This window comes from Canis lupus, chromosome 20 (genome assembly GCF_011100685.1).
Source record: "Canis lupus familiaris isolate Mischka breed German Shepherd chromosome 20, alternate assembly UU_Cfam_GSD_1.0, whole genome shotgun sequence".
In the NCBI taxonomy this organism is placed as follows: domain Eukaryota; kingdom Metazoa; phylum Chordata; class Mammalia; order Carnivora; family Canidae; genus Canis; species Canis lupus.
In genome coordinates, this window is record NC_049241.1 from 57,718,432 (window position 1) to 57,736,599 (window position 18,168).

Genomic DNA, 18,168 nt, shown 5'->3' on the forward strand with positions numbered 1-18,168 from the left:
CACAGCATGAACGTGCCCAGGCCCCGGCCCCACACCCAGCACTCACCCTGTCCCTTGGAAAGCCTCCGGCCACCCTCAGACCGATCCCCCGTCCCCCATCCCCCCTCTCCACACCCCAGGGGCCAGCCCTGTCCCCCCACAACGTCCGTCTACCTCCACTCTTCCTGCCAGGAGCCCTCGCCCACTGGGCAGCCGTAGGGGCCCCTCCCTCTCGGGCTCCAGTCCCGCTGTGGCTCCCTAGTGCCCTCTCCTTCCAGGCCCCGCCCCACCCTCTGGCCTTGGCTCCTTCACCTTCCATTTCCCTGAGCTCCACCTCCCAGTCACCACACTTCTCGTCTGTCCCCTGGTCACCCGCGAGTGTCACTGCCCCCCAGACCCACCCCACCGAGCTCAGGGTCCTGTGGGGCCCACTCAGAGCCCTCTGGATCTCGGCCTGGTGCCCAGCAGTGGGGGGTGGGAGGCTGAGGTGCTGGCCCCTGGCTCCCAAGGACGGGGTGGGGGGCGGGGGGCCAGGGGTCAGATGGCCTCTGTTCCCCTCCCCCCTTCCTGCTACTTCCCGCTGCTAGGCCTAGGGAGGGGCCAGTGGCCCCAGCTCCTGACCCGCTCTGCTCCCAGGTGGCCTGCAGCCCTGGGACACCCGGCAGCCCCAGGCCCAAACACCGGGCCCTCCCCGAAGCAGGGACGAATGAGCCCTGACCCAGCCGCCCAGCCGAGCCCCCCGCGCCCCCGTGGGGGTGTGAAGGGACCCAGGAGCCCCGGGCCCCAGAGGCAGTCGTCTGGAGACCATGAACCGTTGGTGCCGGTGATAAGGGCCCCTCCCTCCTGCCAGGGCTTCTGAAAGGCAGGGGAGCGCCCTGAGCGTGGGGGGGCAGCAGGCGGGGGCTGCACTCACACCCCAAGACAACCTTCCCACTTCGGAGACAAAGGAAAACAGATGTCGGGAGGAGGGCCCCAGAGTCCCAAACTCCATCGCGCTCCTTGTCCACGGACGCCCCCGGCCTGCACACCCAGGGTGACTCTTCCGGAAGCTTCCACCCGGGGCCTATGTCCTGTGCCTTGTGCCCCCACTGCCTGGCGAGCGAGCGTCCTTGGCATGTGTTTGCCCCACAGAAACGGGGTTACCTCCCTCGGTGTGTGGGGTCCCCGGGCCGGGTACCCAGCGCACAGTAGGTGTGGCTTGTGTGGAAGGAGGAAGCAGGTGGGGGAGGCAGGGCCCCGGCTCCCGTCTGCACGGGGCCAAGCGGGCGGGCGGGCACCCACAGAACAAAGGCCGCGGGCGGGTGGGGTGGGCGGGCCTCGAGGGGCCCCTGGCACCAGCCACTGGCTGCCTGTCCCCATGCCAGGGCCTTGTGGGGCTCACCCAGGCCTCCGGGCTGGGCAGAGGTGTAAGTGTGCGGGGGCCCCCACGGGCTACTCCACCCAGTGACTCAGCCCAGGCTGGGCCTCCCCAGGGAGGACAGCGGTGGCCTGCGGGGGCCGGGAGGGCCTCCCGGCAGGTGTGAGCCCCAGGGCGCCCTGGGCCCTGGGGAGGGCCTTTGGAAGCCTCAGTTTCTTCATCTGTACAATGGGTCTCATGGCTCAGGTATGGTGACCTGATGGCCACACGTAGGGATGCCAAGGGGGCCTCTGATGGCCCATCCTGCCTCGGAGGGCGGACTTGGGGTAGGGCACAGGCACTGCATGGCCCAATGCCCAGGAGTGAGGCACATAGTAGCTGCATGGTCCCCCGCTGCAGGGAGTGCGTTGAGGGCCACTCCAGGAACGGTGACCCCAACGCCATGGTTCAGACCCCGAGCACTCTCGGGGAAGCGGGGACTGGGCAAACTACAGCCCGAGCGAGGCTGGGGGCCTGCGAGGCCTGGACCCAGGCTGGCGGGAGGCCGCAGCGGCAGGGTCAGGCCACAGGGCACCGCTGGGGACCCAGGGCACCTCTGTGCCGCCAGAGACACAGGCCCAGCAGTGGGGAGACACAAGCTGAGGGCACCGGCTCCGTGCCCATCACGGTACCTTCCACGTCCTGATGGGAAACAGGCCCAGGGCCAGTCAAGACTTTGCATGAGGTCACAGTGAGGCTGGGAGGCGGGAGGAATCCGCACCTGGACCCCAAGACCCATACCTCCCTCTCCAGGCGCGCAGCACAGGGAAATTCTCTGAGCCAGAACGGGTTGGGGTGAGGGCCAGCCTACTTTGGGGTAGCACGAGGGGCTTGTGCCTATGTTGGGTGGCCCCCGAGGCCTCCGGCCGCTCCTCGTACCCCTCACCCTGGACCACCACTCTGCTTCCTGGCCTGGGAGCAGCCCTGAACTACAGTGATTGGCGGTTTCCAGGTGTGAGTGGAAAAGCAGTCCAGGCAGAGGCCACAGCAAGGACAACGGCCTGGAGGTGAGCATGGGCCTGGCAGGTTCCAAAACAGCCGAGCCTAGTGGGTCAAGAGGACGGTGGCCTCTTCCCAGGCCTGGAAGGGAGTGTGGCTTCCTCTGCTTCCACAGGAAGCCACGAAAGATCGTGATATTTTCTCTTTTTTAAAAAATATTTTAGGGTAGCCTGGGTAGCTCAGTGGTTGAGCATCTGCCTTTGGCTCAAGGTGTGATCCTGGAGCCCCAGGATTGAATCCCACATCGGGCTCCCTGTATGGAGCCTGCTTCTCCCTCTGCCTATGCCTCTGCCTCTCTCTGTGTCTCTCAAGAATAAATAAATAAACTCTTTAAAAAAATAAATAAATAAATAAAAATAAAAAATATTTTATTTATTTATTTGAGAGACAGAGAAAAAGGGGGAGGGGGCAGAGGGAGGAGCAGACTCCCTGCAGGGAGCCCCATGCAGGACTCAATCCCAGGACCCTGAGTCCCAGGACCCCAGGATCATGACCTGAGACCCCAGAACCCTGGGATAATGACTTGAGCCCCTGAGGCCCTGGGGGGTCATGACCTGAGGCCCTGGGGACCCCAGGGGTCATGACCTGAGCTGAAGGCAGGTGCTAAACCAACCCAGCCACGCAGGCGCCCCAAGACTGTGACATTTTCATTTGTGATTTTATCCCTCCCCTTCTGTAGGGTCTGCGATCCTCCAAAGCCGGGGAGCCCCTGGATGTGGGAAGAAGTTCCGACCCAAAGGGAGACCAGGCCTCCCACAATCTAAAGGCTTGGTCCAGACTCCGCTTTACAGATGAGCAAACTGAGACTCGGGGAGGAGAAAGCAAGTCAGAGGCTCAGGGCGGCCCCCGTGTGGGCCTCTGACCCTGAAACCGAGCGGGCTTCCATCGCCCTGCCAGCAAAACGGGTGCAAACCGCGTCCTCCGGGCGCAGATGCCCGCTCTCAACGGCCAGGACCGGGACCGGCCCTAGGAACTGAGACACGACCCGGCCGGCGCGGCGGCGCGGGCGGCCACGCAAACCTGACAATAAAACCCGAAAGCCCACCCCCACCGCTGTCGCGGACTAACGCGCACGAAAGTCCCACCTCTTGCCTCGCCAGGCCGCGCCGAGGGGGCGGGGCGGGGGCGGGGCCGCGCCACGAATGGCCGGCGGGCGCGTCAATCAACGATTCGCAGCCTCCGATTGGCCACCGCCGCCCTGCCTTATCTTTCCATCTCACGATCCTTGCCCTCTTGCGTCAGCGGTGCGTGCCCGCCGTGCGTGCGCGTCCGCGCCGGAAGATAGTCCGGGGCCCGTCCCCGCGCCCCCCGCCGCCGCCCCGCCCGGGCGCCCCTGTCCCAGGCCCCAGGCCGCGCCAGCCCGGGCCGGGCCCCTCGGGCGCGCGGGAGGACGAGCCGCGGGGCGCGGCGGGGGCCGAGCGGGACGCGGCGGAGGGATCCGCGGCGGCGCCGGGCGGGCGCGGGGCGGGGCGGGGGCGGGGCCCGGCGGGGGCGGGGCCGCGCGCGGGGCGGGGGGCGGAACATGTCTCCCGCCGCAGGAAGATGAGGCAGCGGCGGCGGCCGCGGGCGTAGCGGGCCGGACCGACCCAGCGACGCGGCCGCAGGGCAGCGCGAGCTCGCACACGCCGCCTCCGCCAGCGCCGCGGCCGCGCACGGGCCCCTCGGGGCGGGCCGCGGGGAGGCCCGGCCGCAGCGCCGCCGCCGCCGCCCACGCGCGACCCTCGGGGCCCGGCGCGACGCCCCTTTGTCCGGGGGGGGCCGTTCATGCCGCCGCCCCCCGCGCGCTGCGGGCCGGGCCGCGCCGAGCAGGTGAGCAGCCGCCGCGGGCCCGCGGCCCCGCGCAGACCCCGCGGCCGGGACCCTGGGGCGCCGTCGGGGCGCGGGCCCGCTCGCCGTCATTGTTCTCCAACTTTCCGGCCTGGGCCGCACTTGGCGAAAGTTTGCGGCGGGCGCGGCGGGGGGCGGCGGCGGGGGCCCCGCGGGCGCCGGGCCGGGCGGGGGCGGGGAGCGGCCTTTTGTCTGGCGGGGAAGGTGCGGCGCGGCCCGCGGGCGCAGGTTGAGGCCGGGCGGGGGGGCCGGGGCGCGAACATCTGCTCCGCGTTAGCGCGGCCCGGGGCGGCGGCGGCGGCGGCGGCGGCGGCCGGGCTTCAAAGGCTCCCGGGCCGCCCGCTGCACCGGCCGCGGCGGGGCGGGGGGCGCGGGGGGGCGGGGCGGGGCGCCGTGGGCTCGGGCCCGGGCCCCGCGACACCCCCGCCCCGCGGCGGACTCCACGCCGCCTTCGGCCGCCCCACGGAAAAGTGCGGTTTCGTGCCCCTCCACCAAGTGAGTTCCGCACGGCCTCCGGGGGCGGGGAGCCGCGGGGGGGCCGCTCGCACCCCGGCCCGGGCGGGCGAACAAAGCGGGGTCCCCCCGGGCCCGACCCCGCAGCCTCCGGGGGCGCCGTGCTCCTGGCGGGGGAGGCTCGGGGCCCCGCAGGTGACCCCCCTCCCCCGCGCGGCACCGGCGGCCCCTGGGGCGCTGCGGGGGAAACCCCGCTTCGGGGACCCCCCCCCCCCCCCCAGCGGGAGGGTAGGGATGTTTTCAAAGTTGCTGAAAAATAATTCCCGGATACATCGTGACAATAAAACAAACTAAGGTTGTTTTTTTTTTTTTTCTTATGAGTTTTTTTTTTTTTTTTCCTGTGTTTCTTTTTCGTTGGGGGGACGTTAAGAGTGGAGGGAGCTTCGCCTGCGAGTCCCTACCCAGGGCACCCTCCCTCCCTCTCCCCCCCACCCCCCCCCCCCGTTGAGAAGATTGTTTTTTAGCTTTCAATTTGGGGGTGACCTGGTTTTCACCACGCTGTGACAGCTGCTGGGGGGCGGGGGTCACAGAATTTCCCTGGGGATGGGGCCTGGGCCGCCCTCCCCCTTCCCCAGCGGGGCCAAGCCCGGGAGGGGGGATTGGGAGGGGGCGGGGGCGGGGGCGGGTCCTGGCGGATGGGCAGGGACCACTCCCACCCCGCATCCCGTTTAAAATTTGCAATCTGATTCCCTGGTGGTCTTGGAGGGAGTTTAGGGAAGGGATATTTGCGGACTCCTCCCCCTCCCCCCGCATTGTTCGGCCTCCCTGAGGGCTCTGGGGAGAGGTCTCCGGGGGCCCGAAGCAGGGAGTCCTGGCTGCCCTGCCCCCACTGCCGGGGTCACCGAGGGGCTCATTCTGGGAAGACCTGCGCCCTCAGGGCCGTTAGGAGCCCGGCTTTTTACTCCCCATCTGTCCACCTCTGCCAGCCACTCAGCTCTTCTTCTCCTCCTTCCTCCCCGCGTGTCCGTCCCGTCTGCAGGGCCGTTTGCAGGCCTGAGGTGCCCACCTTGGCCCCTGGAGGATGAACCAGCCGCAGAGGATGGCGCCCGTGGGCACAGACAAGGAGCTCAGCGACCTGCTGGACTTCAGCATGGTAAGCTGGGCTCACCTTCCCGGGCTCCCACCCTGCCGTGGGGTGGGCCTGCGCCCCAGGTCCCTGGGACAGGACGCCTGCCACAAGGGCCCCCCCAGCTGGGAGCCAGGCCTCAGACTTGGGCTGGAAGGGGCCTTGGGGGGCGGTGGGGGGCATGGGCTGCGGGCCTGCGGTGGCCTCGGTCTCCTGACCTGGAGGGTGGGTGCGAGCGGGGTTAGTCGTCTAGCGTGCGTGCAAAAGAAAGAAAAGGGAAAGAGGCACCCAGCGCGAAGATGAGCAGCGGGGGGCCCGAGGGTGAGCCGGAACACAGGCGGCGGTGGCGGCTAGCACTTCAGTCATTCAGCCACGTGGTGGCTGCCGTGGGGATGGTCAGGAGCGGGCGGGAGGCGGCAGGAGGCCTTGGGAGGGTGGAGGTCCCTGGGCAGCGCACACTCCGAGCTGGCGCGGGCTGCCGCTGTCACTACTGTCCTCCTCGGGGCCCCGAGAGGCCCGGCCCCCGCCTGGCTGGATGGAGCTCCTAGGACGCTGCCAGGGGCATCACGGCCCCACGGGGCTCCCTCCGGTGCTGGGAACGGGGGGCTCATCCTGAAGGACCAGGGGCCACGTTTGTCTGTCTGTGCGGTGGGCCGTCTGTCCCCAGTGTCGGCGTGGTCTGTGTGTCCTCAAACTGTGCTCCCCGTGTCCGGGCGGTTCCCTTCGCCGGGAAGCCACAGTGTCGGTGTGAAGCCGGTTGGGGGAGGGCACTCTCGGTGTGAACCTCAGCCTCCACCAGGTCGAGGCCCGGGCCACTGAGGCCTGTCGAAAACAAAAGTCCCCAAAGCGAAACGGCACTGCCGTCCTGTGGAAACACAGCCCTCGGGACAGGGGCTCGGTCCGGAAGGGCCGCGCTGGTATTTTTAAGCCCCGTTTTATTTTTGCCTCCCCGGCTGAGTAACCCGGAGCACAGCTCGGTTGTTTTTTTGTTAAACTGACAGGTCACAGACTACTGAGCCGGAACAGGCTGGGGCGGGGGCGGGGGTGGGCGCGGGTTCAGGCCGGGCCCCTTAGCCTCTCCTGTCCAGGGCCTGGGCGCCCCCGCCCCCCTCTGTCTGGTGGGTCCCACCGGCTCGTCCGTCCCCGCTGTTGACCCGCCGCCCGTTTCCCAGCCGCAGAAACGGAGGCCGAGGGGTAAGGTGCTCCCCGTGTGCCCGCAGAGTGAACCTGGAGTTGGATTCCCTTCACCCCCTCGTTACAGGGGGAGGCCTGGCTGGTGCCAGAGGCAGCCCCCCCGCCCCCCCCCGTATCCTCTTTCATCACCTCCGTCCCCTTGTCGCTGCTCCCTGCGTCCTGCCGCAGAGAACCCGAGTGGATCATTTTGTAAAACAGCTTGGTCTCAGACCGAGAGGAGGTCGCGGAGGGCGGTGCTGCGGGGACCGGTCCCGTGAGCAGCGGGCAGGGCGGCCGCTCCACCGAGGCGTCCGAGCTGCTCGGGCCAGGCCCTGAGCCCCCATCAGGACAGAAGCTCGTCGGGGTGCAGAGGGCACGTGGGCTCCGGGACTCGCCGGGGTGGCGCTGCAGGCCGGTGCTTGCCTGGGGCGCTTCCCCGGGGCCGCGGCTGGCCGACCCCACTGGGCGCTCGCTCCCCTGCAGAGGCACCTCTCTGTGTGCCCACGATGCCCTTGTGCGCTTGGGGTTTGGGGTCCTGTGGGGTCGGGTCCTGAGTCCATGTCACAGAGGGGAAGACTGAGGGCCTGAGGACGAGGGGCAGTGACAGGGCTGACGTGGCCCGGTGTCCCTGGTGGCAGGTGCCACGTCAGCACGGCCCTTGGTATCTTAGAGGACAAAACCCAGGCTTGGGATGGGGCCCGCACACCCCCAGGCCTGGCGTCCTGTTGGTTCTGGTCATGGTTCAGGCCACCACCCTTCCCCCCAGTGCAGGCCTCAGTTTCCCCGGTGGGACCAGACCCTAACTGGGAGCCCGGGGCCTTGGGGAGGCTGGGCCAGTTGAGTGAGCGCAGCCACGCCCCCGAGAGGGTGCAGACCCAGTGCGAACCTGCTTCCGGCCGGGCTGCGCCCCTCCCATGAGCCCCTGCGCCTGCCCGGCCAGGTGAGCCTGGGGCCTCCATTTCCCTCCTGTGGACGGGTCCGTGGGCGCAGGGCCCCACATCCTGGGTCTCCCGGGGCTTGCCCGTGGGCCCCATGCCCCACCTCCTGGCAGCCACCCGGAGCCCCCCGCCCCGAGTCCGGGCTCCAGATGGGACCCGTAGCGTGGACCGTGGGGCGGGGGGGGGGCGTGTGTGCTTCCGTGTGGCCGCGGGGCTTGTTGATGTTCGGTTTCCCGGCTCGGGCCGCTAAGCTGCTTAATCCCGAGGGACTTAATACGGTGGGTTTGGGTAAACTGGGGCGGGGGTGGGGGGCACCCTTTCCCAGGTCCCTCCAGCTTCCTGTCCTTCTGGGCCTCAGTGCCTCCCGAGGGCAGGTGTGACGAGGACCCCGGGGGGGACACTGACCAGGTCACGGCCCTCCTCCCCCCATGCCCGCCACTCAGCGCCGGGGCTCGGGCCAGAGGCGGTTCTCGCAGCGGATTCGCTGCTGCGGCCCCGGGAGCGTAAATGTTCCCTAAAGCTGAGGGATACGCGGAACTGCGTCGTTTCCAAGAGCAGGTAAACGGTCTTCGGCGCGGGAGTCGGTTACTCTGGCTCCGAAACGGCAGTTATTTTCTAGTCTTGTTTTTGAAGTAAACTCTGCTCGAGTGGGGCTCGAACTCGTGACCAAGATCCAGAGTCGCACGCTGCGTGGTGGCCAGCCGGCATCTCCACGCGGGGTTTTGAGTTGTGCCCGATTTCCTGTTGCTGGCAGCAGGCTGTTTCCGGGGTCTCCGGGGGGCTGGGAGCCGCAGGCGGGGCCCGTCCTGGCACGCGTGCCCAGCTTCTCTCTCTCTCCCCACAGATGTTCCCGCTGCCGGTGGCCAACGGCAAGGGCCGGCCCGCCTCCCTGGCTGGCGCCCAGTTTGGAGGCTCAGGTAGGATCGTGGGGTGCGGGTGTGGTGGGCTGGGCGGCCGGGGTGGGGCTGGGGCTGTGGGCTCCAGCATGAGGGGAAGCTGAGAGCCGGGGGTGCTAGCACCCAGGCCTCCTGACTTGGGCCTACTTGCATGTTGGGGAGAGGCCCAGCTGCTGGCTGGTTTTACTTCCGGTGTGTAGTATGTGCCTGCTGTATACGGGACCGGCGCCGGGCTGACGGAGCATCCTGCTGAGCACCCAGGGTTATTCTGGGCCCTGCGATTTTCAGCATTCATTCTAGGAATAGCTCTGGCAAACTTGGATGAATCGGCCCCCCCTATCGGGCACGAGGGGTCCAAGACACGGCAGGGGGAGCACAGACCGTTTCTTCCTGCTGAACGGCCTAGCACAGGGCCCAGGCTGCACAGCAGCAGGGGGGAACGCTGCCACAGAGCCAAGGGAGTTGGGGGCCAACTCCGAGGAAATGCTGTTTGAGCAGAGCCTTGAGGGGGGTTCAAGGCAGTGGGCATAGCCCGTGCAAAGGTCCTGGGGCAGAACCGGGCCTGGTGTGTGGGAAGAAGAGCAAGGAGGCCTGTGTGCCCAGAGCAGAGTGAGTGAGAGAGAGGAGAGGGCAGAGAGGGGACAGGGCAGTGCTACAGGGCCTTAGGGTGTCTGGAAGGTTTGGGCTTTTATCCCAGGGAGCTGGGAGCCCTGCAGGGCTGTGGGCAGAGAGGACTGCCCTGGGTACTTCGGGGAGCCCACCCTGGTTGTGGGTGGGATTGGGGGAGCCCAGGACCTCCTGCCACCCTGTGGATCCCGCATCTCTTTGGGGTCTCAGTATCGGGCGTGTGGTGTTCCAGGACCCTGGGATTCAGAACAGACGGTTCTTTCTCAGAGCTGTCTGCGGGTGCCGCTGGGGGTGTCCAGTGGGCTCTGGGGGGGGGTTCAGGGTGGGTTGTGCTTGGGCACCGCCGCAGGGGAGGGACGTTGTATCATGTCCGTCCCCCCACGCCGGCCTTCCCCTCCGCCTGAGGAAGTGGCCGCAGGGCTGGACAGTCCTGCCCGAGCTGTGGAAATCCCCACAGGCCTGGCCCTCCCCCTGGAAACGTCTCCCAGGAGCTGGGGTGCGAGCTTTTGGCTGCATCGGGCAGAGGGTCGGGCCATGGGGGTCTCTACCCCGGGACTCTGTCTTCCTGCAGGGTCCGCCTGGGCGGTGGCCCCAAAGACTAAAGCCATGGCTCCTGGGGAGGGGCCCTCCAAGTTGCCCCACGTCTGGCCCTGCCCGGGGCCTTTGGCTGGGGACAGCTCGTCTTATCGTTCCCCACCCCCCCCAACGTCAGGCTGCATTTTCTTAGGAGGGACGGGGTGTGGTGGTTCCTGGGAGACCCCCCTGGTGTGCCGCTGGGGACCACCAACCAGGTCCAGTTTAAGCCGTCAACCCCCCGCCTGAGCACAAGGGCCCTCCCTCGCTGCCCCACAGGCACCAGATCCCGTGTCACCTGTGCCAAGTAGTGTGACCGGGAGCCTCCATTTCTTCATTCATAAAGGGTGCTTGCCCGTGGCCGGATGATTCAGCGAGTCTGGGGGTGTGTGTACTGCTCAGCTGGAGGCGTGGGGGCGTCTTGGGGGAGCCCTCCTGGCCCTGCCTGAGCCCAGCGTCAGGCCTGGGAGCCTCGGGCCCTGGGCTTGGGCCCTGATGGCTTCTCCCTCCTGGGCCCAGTCACCCCTTCCCGAGCAGGCCGGTCATCCTCCTTGGGGTCGCATGTGCTCACGGGGGTCCCCGCCAGCCTGGCGCCCCTCCAGGGTCTGGTGGCTGTTCATGGTCGGCTCTTCCTCCCCGTGGGTCGCAGGGGGCCCTTCCTGTTAGAAAGTCAGCAGCCCACTGCGTGGCCGGCTGCTCCCAGCGCGGGCGACCCTGCCTGGGGTCCGGAGGTTGGCAGCCCGGCTGCTTCGGACGCTGGGGCGCGGGGAGGTGGAAGCCCCGGAGCCGGAGGGTCTGCTTGGTGTCTGCGTCGGGGCCGCACACAGGGAGAAAGCTTTCTGGTCCCTCCCTCTTGGGCGACCTCGAGGCACAGGGTCACGTAACTGCATCGTCTGTAGTCACCGCGGGGTCTGAGGCCACCAGGACTCCGGGCAGAGCCTGCGGGCCTGCCAGAGGGGCCTCTCCTGGGGGTCCTTTCTGAGCAGCTTTCCCCGTGGTGCCCGGGGTCTCTGCGGGGCCTGTCTGCCCCGGCGTCGGGCGGGTTCGTCACGCGGGGCTGGGCTCTGGTGAGCATCCCTCCGGCCGGCCCCTTGGCCAGCACAGGTCTTCACACCTGTCCTCCCGCTGGAGCGGTGACAAGGTTATGCCGTTTCAGGGCCTTTTGCATCACTGACAACGGGTGATCTGTGTTCAAAAGATTATTGGTCATGAGTTTCTTTTTGATGAATTTTGTGTCATTATTTTGAGCCTCACTCATTTCTCCCTTTTTGTGGGATTGATGGACTTTTGCCGCATCATTGCAGATTGACAGGAAGTTGCAAAGACCTGTAGGGAGAGGTCAGGTCCCCTGCCCCCAGCAGTGACCTCCTGCCTGCCCCTAGCATGGGAGCCGCCCTGGTACCTTCCAGACGTGGTTCAGATCTCTCTGTGCTCGTGTCTGCGTACGTGCGCATGGGGCTTCCACGCAGTCTCATCCCACGTGGAGTGCCGTTAACCGCCACAGTCCAGATGCAGAACTGCTGGCACCCCCGCCCCCCCAACCCTGGCGGCTACCGACTTGCTGATCTCCAGCTCGACGGTTTTGTCTTGTCAAGAATGTGTGCAGCCACGTGGCGTGTACCCTTGTGAGACTGGCTTTCCTCGCTGAGAATTCCCCGGAGCCCGTGCGTGTGGGTTGTTGGCTGTGTCCGCGGCTGCCTACTGAGTTTAACGACAGCAGTAATGCTACGTATCAACCGTGATTTACGTTGATGGTTCTTGAGCACGTGTTCCAGGCACCAAACCGGGATTGTTTGAGTCTTCAGTCCTCACAGGTTGGGGAAAGAAGCAAGATTATTGTTGCACTTCTGGTGAGGTTCGTATCCATCCCAAGTCACCCCCAGCATGGCTGCCTGCGGCGTCCTTTACTCCTGTCCTGTGTTGCTCTTCTTGATTTGCAAGAGCTCTTCACATAGGAAGGATGTTACTAGTCTTTCGTGGTCTGTGTTGCAGGTTTTTTTTTTCTTTTTTAAATTTTTATTGATTTATGATAATCACAGAGAGAGAGAGAGAGAGAGAGGCAGAGACACAGGCAGAGGGAGAAGCAGGCTCCATGCACCGGGAGCCCGACGTGGGATTCGATCCTGGGTCTTCAGGATCGCGCCCTGGGCCAAAGGCAGGCGCCAAACCGCTGCGCCACCCAGGGTTTATCCTAACTTTGTTTGTAACTTGTTAACGATGGAGATTTTTAATCGGTCTTGTAGTGTTTTACTGATTAAATTTTTATGGTGTCACATTTTTTTGTTTATGGCGTTCCAGCCTTGGTGCCATTTCTGAAAAATCTTTAGGAATCAAATCCTCACTCAGCAGTGAGTGTGGCTGTGAGCGTCACGAATGCACCTGCTCCTTGTTAGTTCAGGCTGAGGAGAGAGGAGCGTACGGCACAAGATGCAGGAGGGCGGAGGAGCGAGGAGCACACGACGGGAGGCCTTGGCACAGCGGAGACACGAGAGATAAGATAAGTGGGAGGCAGACAACCTCACCTGGGAAACGATAGTGTGCGCACGACGGCTCCCCGGCCCTGCAGCTGACGGCTGACGGCGGGGCTGGGCCGGGGCCTGCAGGAAGTGCCCCCGGTGACTCCGGGGCACGCCTGCCCTCCGCAGAAGCACGTGGCCGGACACACCCCCTCTAGGGAAGCACACGCATGTGGGTCACAGTGAAAACAGGAGTAAGACAGACTCGGGTGTGAACTGTGCTGTGTGAGAAGAGGGCGGTAAAACCGGGACAGAGTAGAACAAAGTAGGAAGCCTGATGGAGCGGAGGGAAGCCAGCGCGCATGCGGGCACGGGCACGGCCTGCAGGGTGCCTGGAGCTGTGGGCCGAGGGGACGTGGGAGCCCCCGGGGACAGGCCTCCTGCTCTGAAGGGCGCCTCCCGGGGGACAGGCAGCTGGGACCTCGCACCCTGCTGTTGCCTTTCCATCTGTTCCTGCCCCGGTGCCCCCCCGTGGCCGTTTGTGGTGTGTCGGGGTCCCGCCCCTCCTGTGCCTTCGCAGGGCCCCCCACGTGTTCACACCCGCAGGTTTGGTGTCGTGATCATGGGGACAATCCCGCGTGTCTCTGCCCCGAAGGGAAAACCTGTTGGGGTTTGCTGCAGTGTCCACTTGGCAGCTGACTGGGGAGGAACTGTCCGTCTCCACTGCAGTTTCCTGAGGTCAGAATCCGGTTTCTCCCGCGTCTGTTGAGGTTCTCTTTTAACCCGAATAGCTTTGAGGAGAAACCCTGGAAACTGAAGTACGAGTCGTGTGCTGGGGGTGCCCTAGGGCCTCGAGGAGCCTCCGTGCTGTGCTCTGGAGGCCGTCGCCGCCCCGCCCGCTGCTTGGCTCCTCCTGACGTCCCTTCACTGTTGCGCCCTTCCTGGGTGTGCTTCTGTAGCTGACCCGTGCGGCCGTCCCCGCGCAGGCCCCTTTGGCCCTTGCACAGCCATCGGTGTTGCCAGAAGCAAGCACCCCGCATATGCTCTTGGGCTTGAGGGCAGGACCATGCTTCAGGGGGGCGGGGGGCGCCTGGAGGTAGGTCCTCCTGTCGGGTGGCTTCCCTCTGGTCCCAGCTGGCGTCCACAGCAAGTGTGCTCTTGCTGTCCTCTCCACGTCCTGGCACTGTCCCCGGGCGCGTCCTCCCGCAGGACATGCCTCTCGCCCGGTGTGGTCTGCCCCCTGCACGCCATCCGTGGCCTGGGTCCTGTGGGCCGGGGGCTTCTGTGGGTCCCTGGGCAGTGCTCCTGACCCCACCTCCCGGGAACAGGCTCTGAGGAGCGAGGAGCAGGACGTCCCTGGCGTGGGGACCGGCCCGCCACCCTGTTACCCTTCGTGCCCTCTTCTGCAGGGATTCCGGTTGCCGTTTCGTCTGTGCCTCTGGTCAACGCCGTGTTTTCCTAGATGTGGTAACGTGGCTGGGGTGCATGCTCGTGGTCCCTGAGCCACAGGTGGCACGGTGCACGCTCAGCTCCACGTCCTGTTCTCTGACTCGGCTGCCTCTGAGCCCCTCTGTCGATCTTCGTGTGGGGAACACGCTTCCTGGCCAAACTGGCGTCCGTCCGTCGAACGGCTCTGCTCCTCCCTTCTCCAAACCTGTGGTTGGTTGGTGTTTGGTGTTGGACCGAGGGCCGGCGCACCGGTGTCCTCCTGTTTGGGGCCTGCTGTGCGGGTCACGCTTTTCCTTTGGAGCTGTGTTGTTCGCTGGGGCCTGGTGGCTGCAGTAATGTGGTTTTCTGTTAGTTTTGAGAGACATTTGGTACTTTCTGTTAAAAAACGTTTCTGTCGAGTCTCCAATTCCTTTGGAGATTTCTGGGCTGGGGGCGAGCGCCTGTGACCTGCGTCATTTCAAGGTCATCAGTACAGAGTCGGTGCGCGGCTGGAGCCCTGGCCCTGCTGGGAAGACCCAGAGCCTGCCGCCCTGGTGGGGGGCCTGCTGTTGTCGCACATGTGTCCTCGCTCAGCGGGACGTGCAGCCGTGACATCTGTGTCCTGTGTCAGCAGGAGCAGCGCCCCATCTCCACAAGCGTGTGCAGGGGCCCCGGGCTCGTGGAGCTCAGGGCAGGGGGGTGTCCCTCCCAGTCCAGCCCGTCATCCGTGAGAGCGTGGCCGTCGGCCTGGGCCTGGGATGCGGGCCTTCCCACCCCTTCTCACCGGGTTGCCTGGTGTGTGCGTGAGGCCGCCGAGGCGCTGGGCCGGAGCTGTGCGTGTGCCTTCCCTGGGTGAGCTCTGCGGGGGGTGGTTTTCAGGCTGGGGGGTAATGGGGCAGGAGCCTCCTGCTTCCACCTGGGGGTCAGACCCGAGTCCTGCAGGTGGTGCGGGGATGCGCCCGTCCGCCTGCTGAGGGGCGTACATAGACCACCCCTTGCAGGACACAGGGTTTGTCTTCATGACAATCTGCGCCCATCGGTTGGTGCGTCCACCCCGTGGCCACAGAGGGGCCCTGAGCAGGTGACCTTGCCTCTCTCCGCCACTGCTCCCTCGTCTGCAGAGCCAGGAGGGCTGCTGCTGGAAGGACTCGGGGAGGGCGGCTCGCCAGCCTCCCTGCTCTGGCTCCGCGTCTGGGCTCCGTGGCGGCCACCCACGCCCCGCGGTCTGCAGCGCCCTCCTGTTGAGGCAGCTGTGCGCCCAGCACGGCCCGCCCGCCTCCCTTCTCCCTCCTGGCCGAGCAGCGCGGGGCTATGTGCGCCCTCGCCCGGCCTGGACAGTCAGGAGCACGTGTGCGCACGTTTCCTGTTCTGTTCCCTCCTTTTTTTTTTTTTTAAGATTTTATTTATTTATTCGTGAGAGACAGAGATGGGGAGGGAGAGGGAGGGAGAGAGAGAGACAGGCAGAGGGAGAAGCAGGCTCCATGCAGGGAGCCCGACGTGGGACTCGATCCCGGAATTCCAGGATCACGCCCTGGGCCTAAGGCAGGCACCAAACTGCTGAGCCACCTGGGGATCCTCCTGTATGTATGTATGTATGTATGTATTTATTTATTTATTTATGATAGTCACAGAGAGAGAGAGAGAAAGAGGCAGAGAGAGACACAGGCAGAGGGAGAAGCAGGCTCCATGCACCAGGAGCCCGACGTGGGATTCGATCCCGGGTCTCCGGGATCGCGCCCTGGGACAAAGGCAGGCGCCAAAACGCTGAGCCACCCAGGGATCCCTGTTTTTTTTTTTGTTTTTTTTTTTAATTTTTATTTATTTACTTATGATAGTCACAGAGAGAGAGAGAGAGAGGCAGAGACACAGGCAGAGGGAGAAGCAAGCTCCATGCATCGGGAGCCTGATATGGGGATTCGATCCCGGGTCTCCAGGATCGCGCCCTGGGCCAAAGGCAGGCGCCAAACCGCTGCGCCACCCAGGGATCCCTTTTTTTTTTTTTTTTAAATATTTTATGTACATGGAGAGAGAGAGCGTGGGAGCAGCAGGCAGAGGGAGAGAGACCAGACTCCCCGCGGAGCAGGGGGCCCGATGCAGGCCACATCCCAGGATCCCGGGAGCACGACCCCAGCCGGTGCTGGCGGAGCGCCCTGGGTGTCCCCCTGGTGCCCTTGGCGGCCACCGCTCAAACGTGCAGTCCGCTCTGCCCGCTTGGAGTGAGGCTGGGTCCCGCCGTGTGTGGCCTCGGGGCCCTGTCCCTCCGGCCCGAGCGCCCTTCCTGTGGGTTGCTGCCCTTCGCCGTCTCCTGTGGGTTTGTGGGCTCCGCTCTGCGTGCTTTGCCGTCTTCTCGCTGTTTTCTCTCCAGTCTTTCCTCCAGCAGCGCCGCTCGCTCCGTGATCTCTGAGGGCACCTGGGGCTGCTGCCTCCAGTCCCCTGTTTGCGGGAGGAACCATCCGTCTCTGGTGTCCCACGCATGTCTGTATTCCGTTCCCTGCAGGGGCCCCAGCCTGGCTTCTGAGCTCATTGGGGGCAGGTTGCCCCACCCCGACTCAGGACCACACGGGTCCCCTGGAGCCTGAAGTGGGCTGAAGCACTTGGGTCACGGATCTGAAGTTCACGGGGGAGGGGAGGGCACCTCTGTAGCTGCGGGGGCCCAGTTCTCTGTGGGTTAGCATGTCTTTGTGGGACCCTCCTGAGGCCTCTGCCGCGGGGAAGCCCCTGGGGCTGTGGGTCGTTGCTCCGGGGGCCCGGGGGGTTGGGCTGGGAGGAAAGCCCCCGGTTTGGAGGTCCTCTTGCTCTTAGGGTGGGTGTGGCCTCTGCTCATTTCCTCTCCTGCCTGCGATCTGCTGGCTCACGGGTCTTGCCGGGCCCCCCAGGCTCGGGTGGACGCCGCCTGGGCTCCGGGCCCTCGGCCTGTCCTGGCCATGGCCAGCCATGGAGAACTTACTGAGATTTGAAGTTATGCACATTGGGAAGGGAAGCATTCTTGCGTGTGAACAGAGGGCACAGGAGGACAGCAGAGAGGCAGGAACACGGGCCGAGTGAGCCAGGTTCCGGGCACGGCCTGCCATGCCCCTTGCAGCTTCCCTCCTAATTTCGAAATGATACAGGAATTTAAAAGTTGACTCCCAGGGACCTGGGAGTGGGAGGCTCAGTAGGTTGAGCATCTGACCCTTGGTTTTGGTTCAGGTCGTGTTCTCAGGACCGAGGGATTGAGCCCCACGTCAGGCTCCACATTCAGCGTGTTGTCGGCTCAAGGCTCTCCCCCACCCCAAATAAATAAATCTTAAAGGAAAATGTTGCCCCCCCCAATCCTGGAAGAGAGGCCTCCCCTGGCTTGTGGGAGTCCACAGGCCCAGCCGAGGAAGGGTTGCCCCGAAAAGCAAACTGGTGTCGCTCTTTCCCCTCCACAAGCCCCTCAGTGTCGCACACAGGTGGGGCTGGCTGACCCGCCCCCTGGATTTGGGGGGATTTTAACTGAGAGGGAAGGGCCAGAGGGAGAGCTCTGTGTCCCACTGGCCTCCTGAAGGTCTGCAAGAAGAGAGACCTCTGAGCACTCGCTGGGGAGTCGTTCCCAGACATCGTCAACGTGTTTTAGATGCAGTTGCGGCGCCTGAAGTGATGGTTTTGTTGTTACTATTTCGGTCTCTGGGTTGTGGGGTCATGGTGTCCAGCACCGCGGCTGCAAGCCACACGTGGTCACCCACGCTTACGTGTTTTAAAGATCCCACAGGATTGGAAGTACCTTCCATCAGTCATGCCGGCCCCACTTAGAGACCGAGCAGCCCTGCGTGACAGGGTCGGGCGGGGGGACCGGATGGGTGCCGTGGGGCTCCTGGACACAGGCCCGGGAGGATCCAGCCCTGGTCAAGGGGGCCTCCCAGCCCAGCCCCAAGCCCCCAGGTCTTCAGGCAAGGGCCAGCTGGGACCAGGGACCAGGCTTGGGTGGTGCCCCCCACTCTGCGGTGTCCCTGCTTCTCTGTCACAGCAGCCTGGGCCAGTGGGTGGCTTGTTCCCCCTCAGTGGCCCTGGAGCTCCGTGGCGTGGGCCCTGGCAGGGCACCCTCTACCCACACTGTCCTGGCCGCCGCCGCCATCACTGCCAGCAGGAAACACGCAGCCTTTCTTGAAAAAAGGCCCAGAAAGATTACATCCCGACGGCAATGCTTTATTCTATTTGTACATTTTAATTAGAACATGAATATGGAATGTGAATATTCTGTATGAATATTCATAGTGGTTATTAAAATGTACCATTAATCGGTGGGGGGGTTAATAACCGGTGGTGGAGTGACGGG

General features: G+C 65.1%; 1 protein-coding gene and 1 long non-coding RNA gene across 16 annotated transcripts in view; both read left to right on the forward strand.

Annotated features, from left to right (window-relative positions):
* The first annotated feature begins 599 nt into the window (after positions 1–599).
* LOC119864600 lies at positions 600–3,418 on the forward strand. Its single transcript, XR_005374475.1, has 2 exons — positions 600–1,170; positions 3,054–3,418. It is a non-coding gene; the product is annotated as an uncharacterized LOC119864600 (long non-coding RNA).
* Positions 3,419–4,094: 676 nt separating this feature from the next.
* The window catches only part of TCF3 (transcription factor 3), a 30,253-nt gene continuing 16,179 nt past the window's right edge, over positions 4,095–18,168 (forward strand). For 13 of the 15 annotated variants that reach the window (XM_038567945.1, XM_038567949.1, XM_038567950.1 and 10 more), the window contains exons 1-3: positions 4,095–4,183; positions 5,694–5,807; positions 8,736–8,808. In XM_038567945.1, coding sequence (XP_038423873.1) covers positions 5,736–5,807; positions 8,736–8,808 — 145 coding nt within the window. In that variant the 5' untranslated portion in view covers positions 4,095–4,183; positions 5,694–5,735. Of the gene's footprint in view, positions 4,184–4,617; positions 4,697–5,374; positions 5,808–8,735; positions 8,809–18,168 lie in introns of those variants that run through there. The other 2 variants (XM_038567947.1, XM_038567946.1) reach the window with 2 other exon arrangements.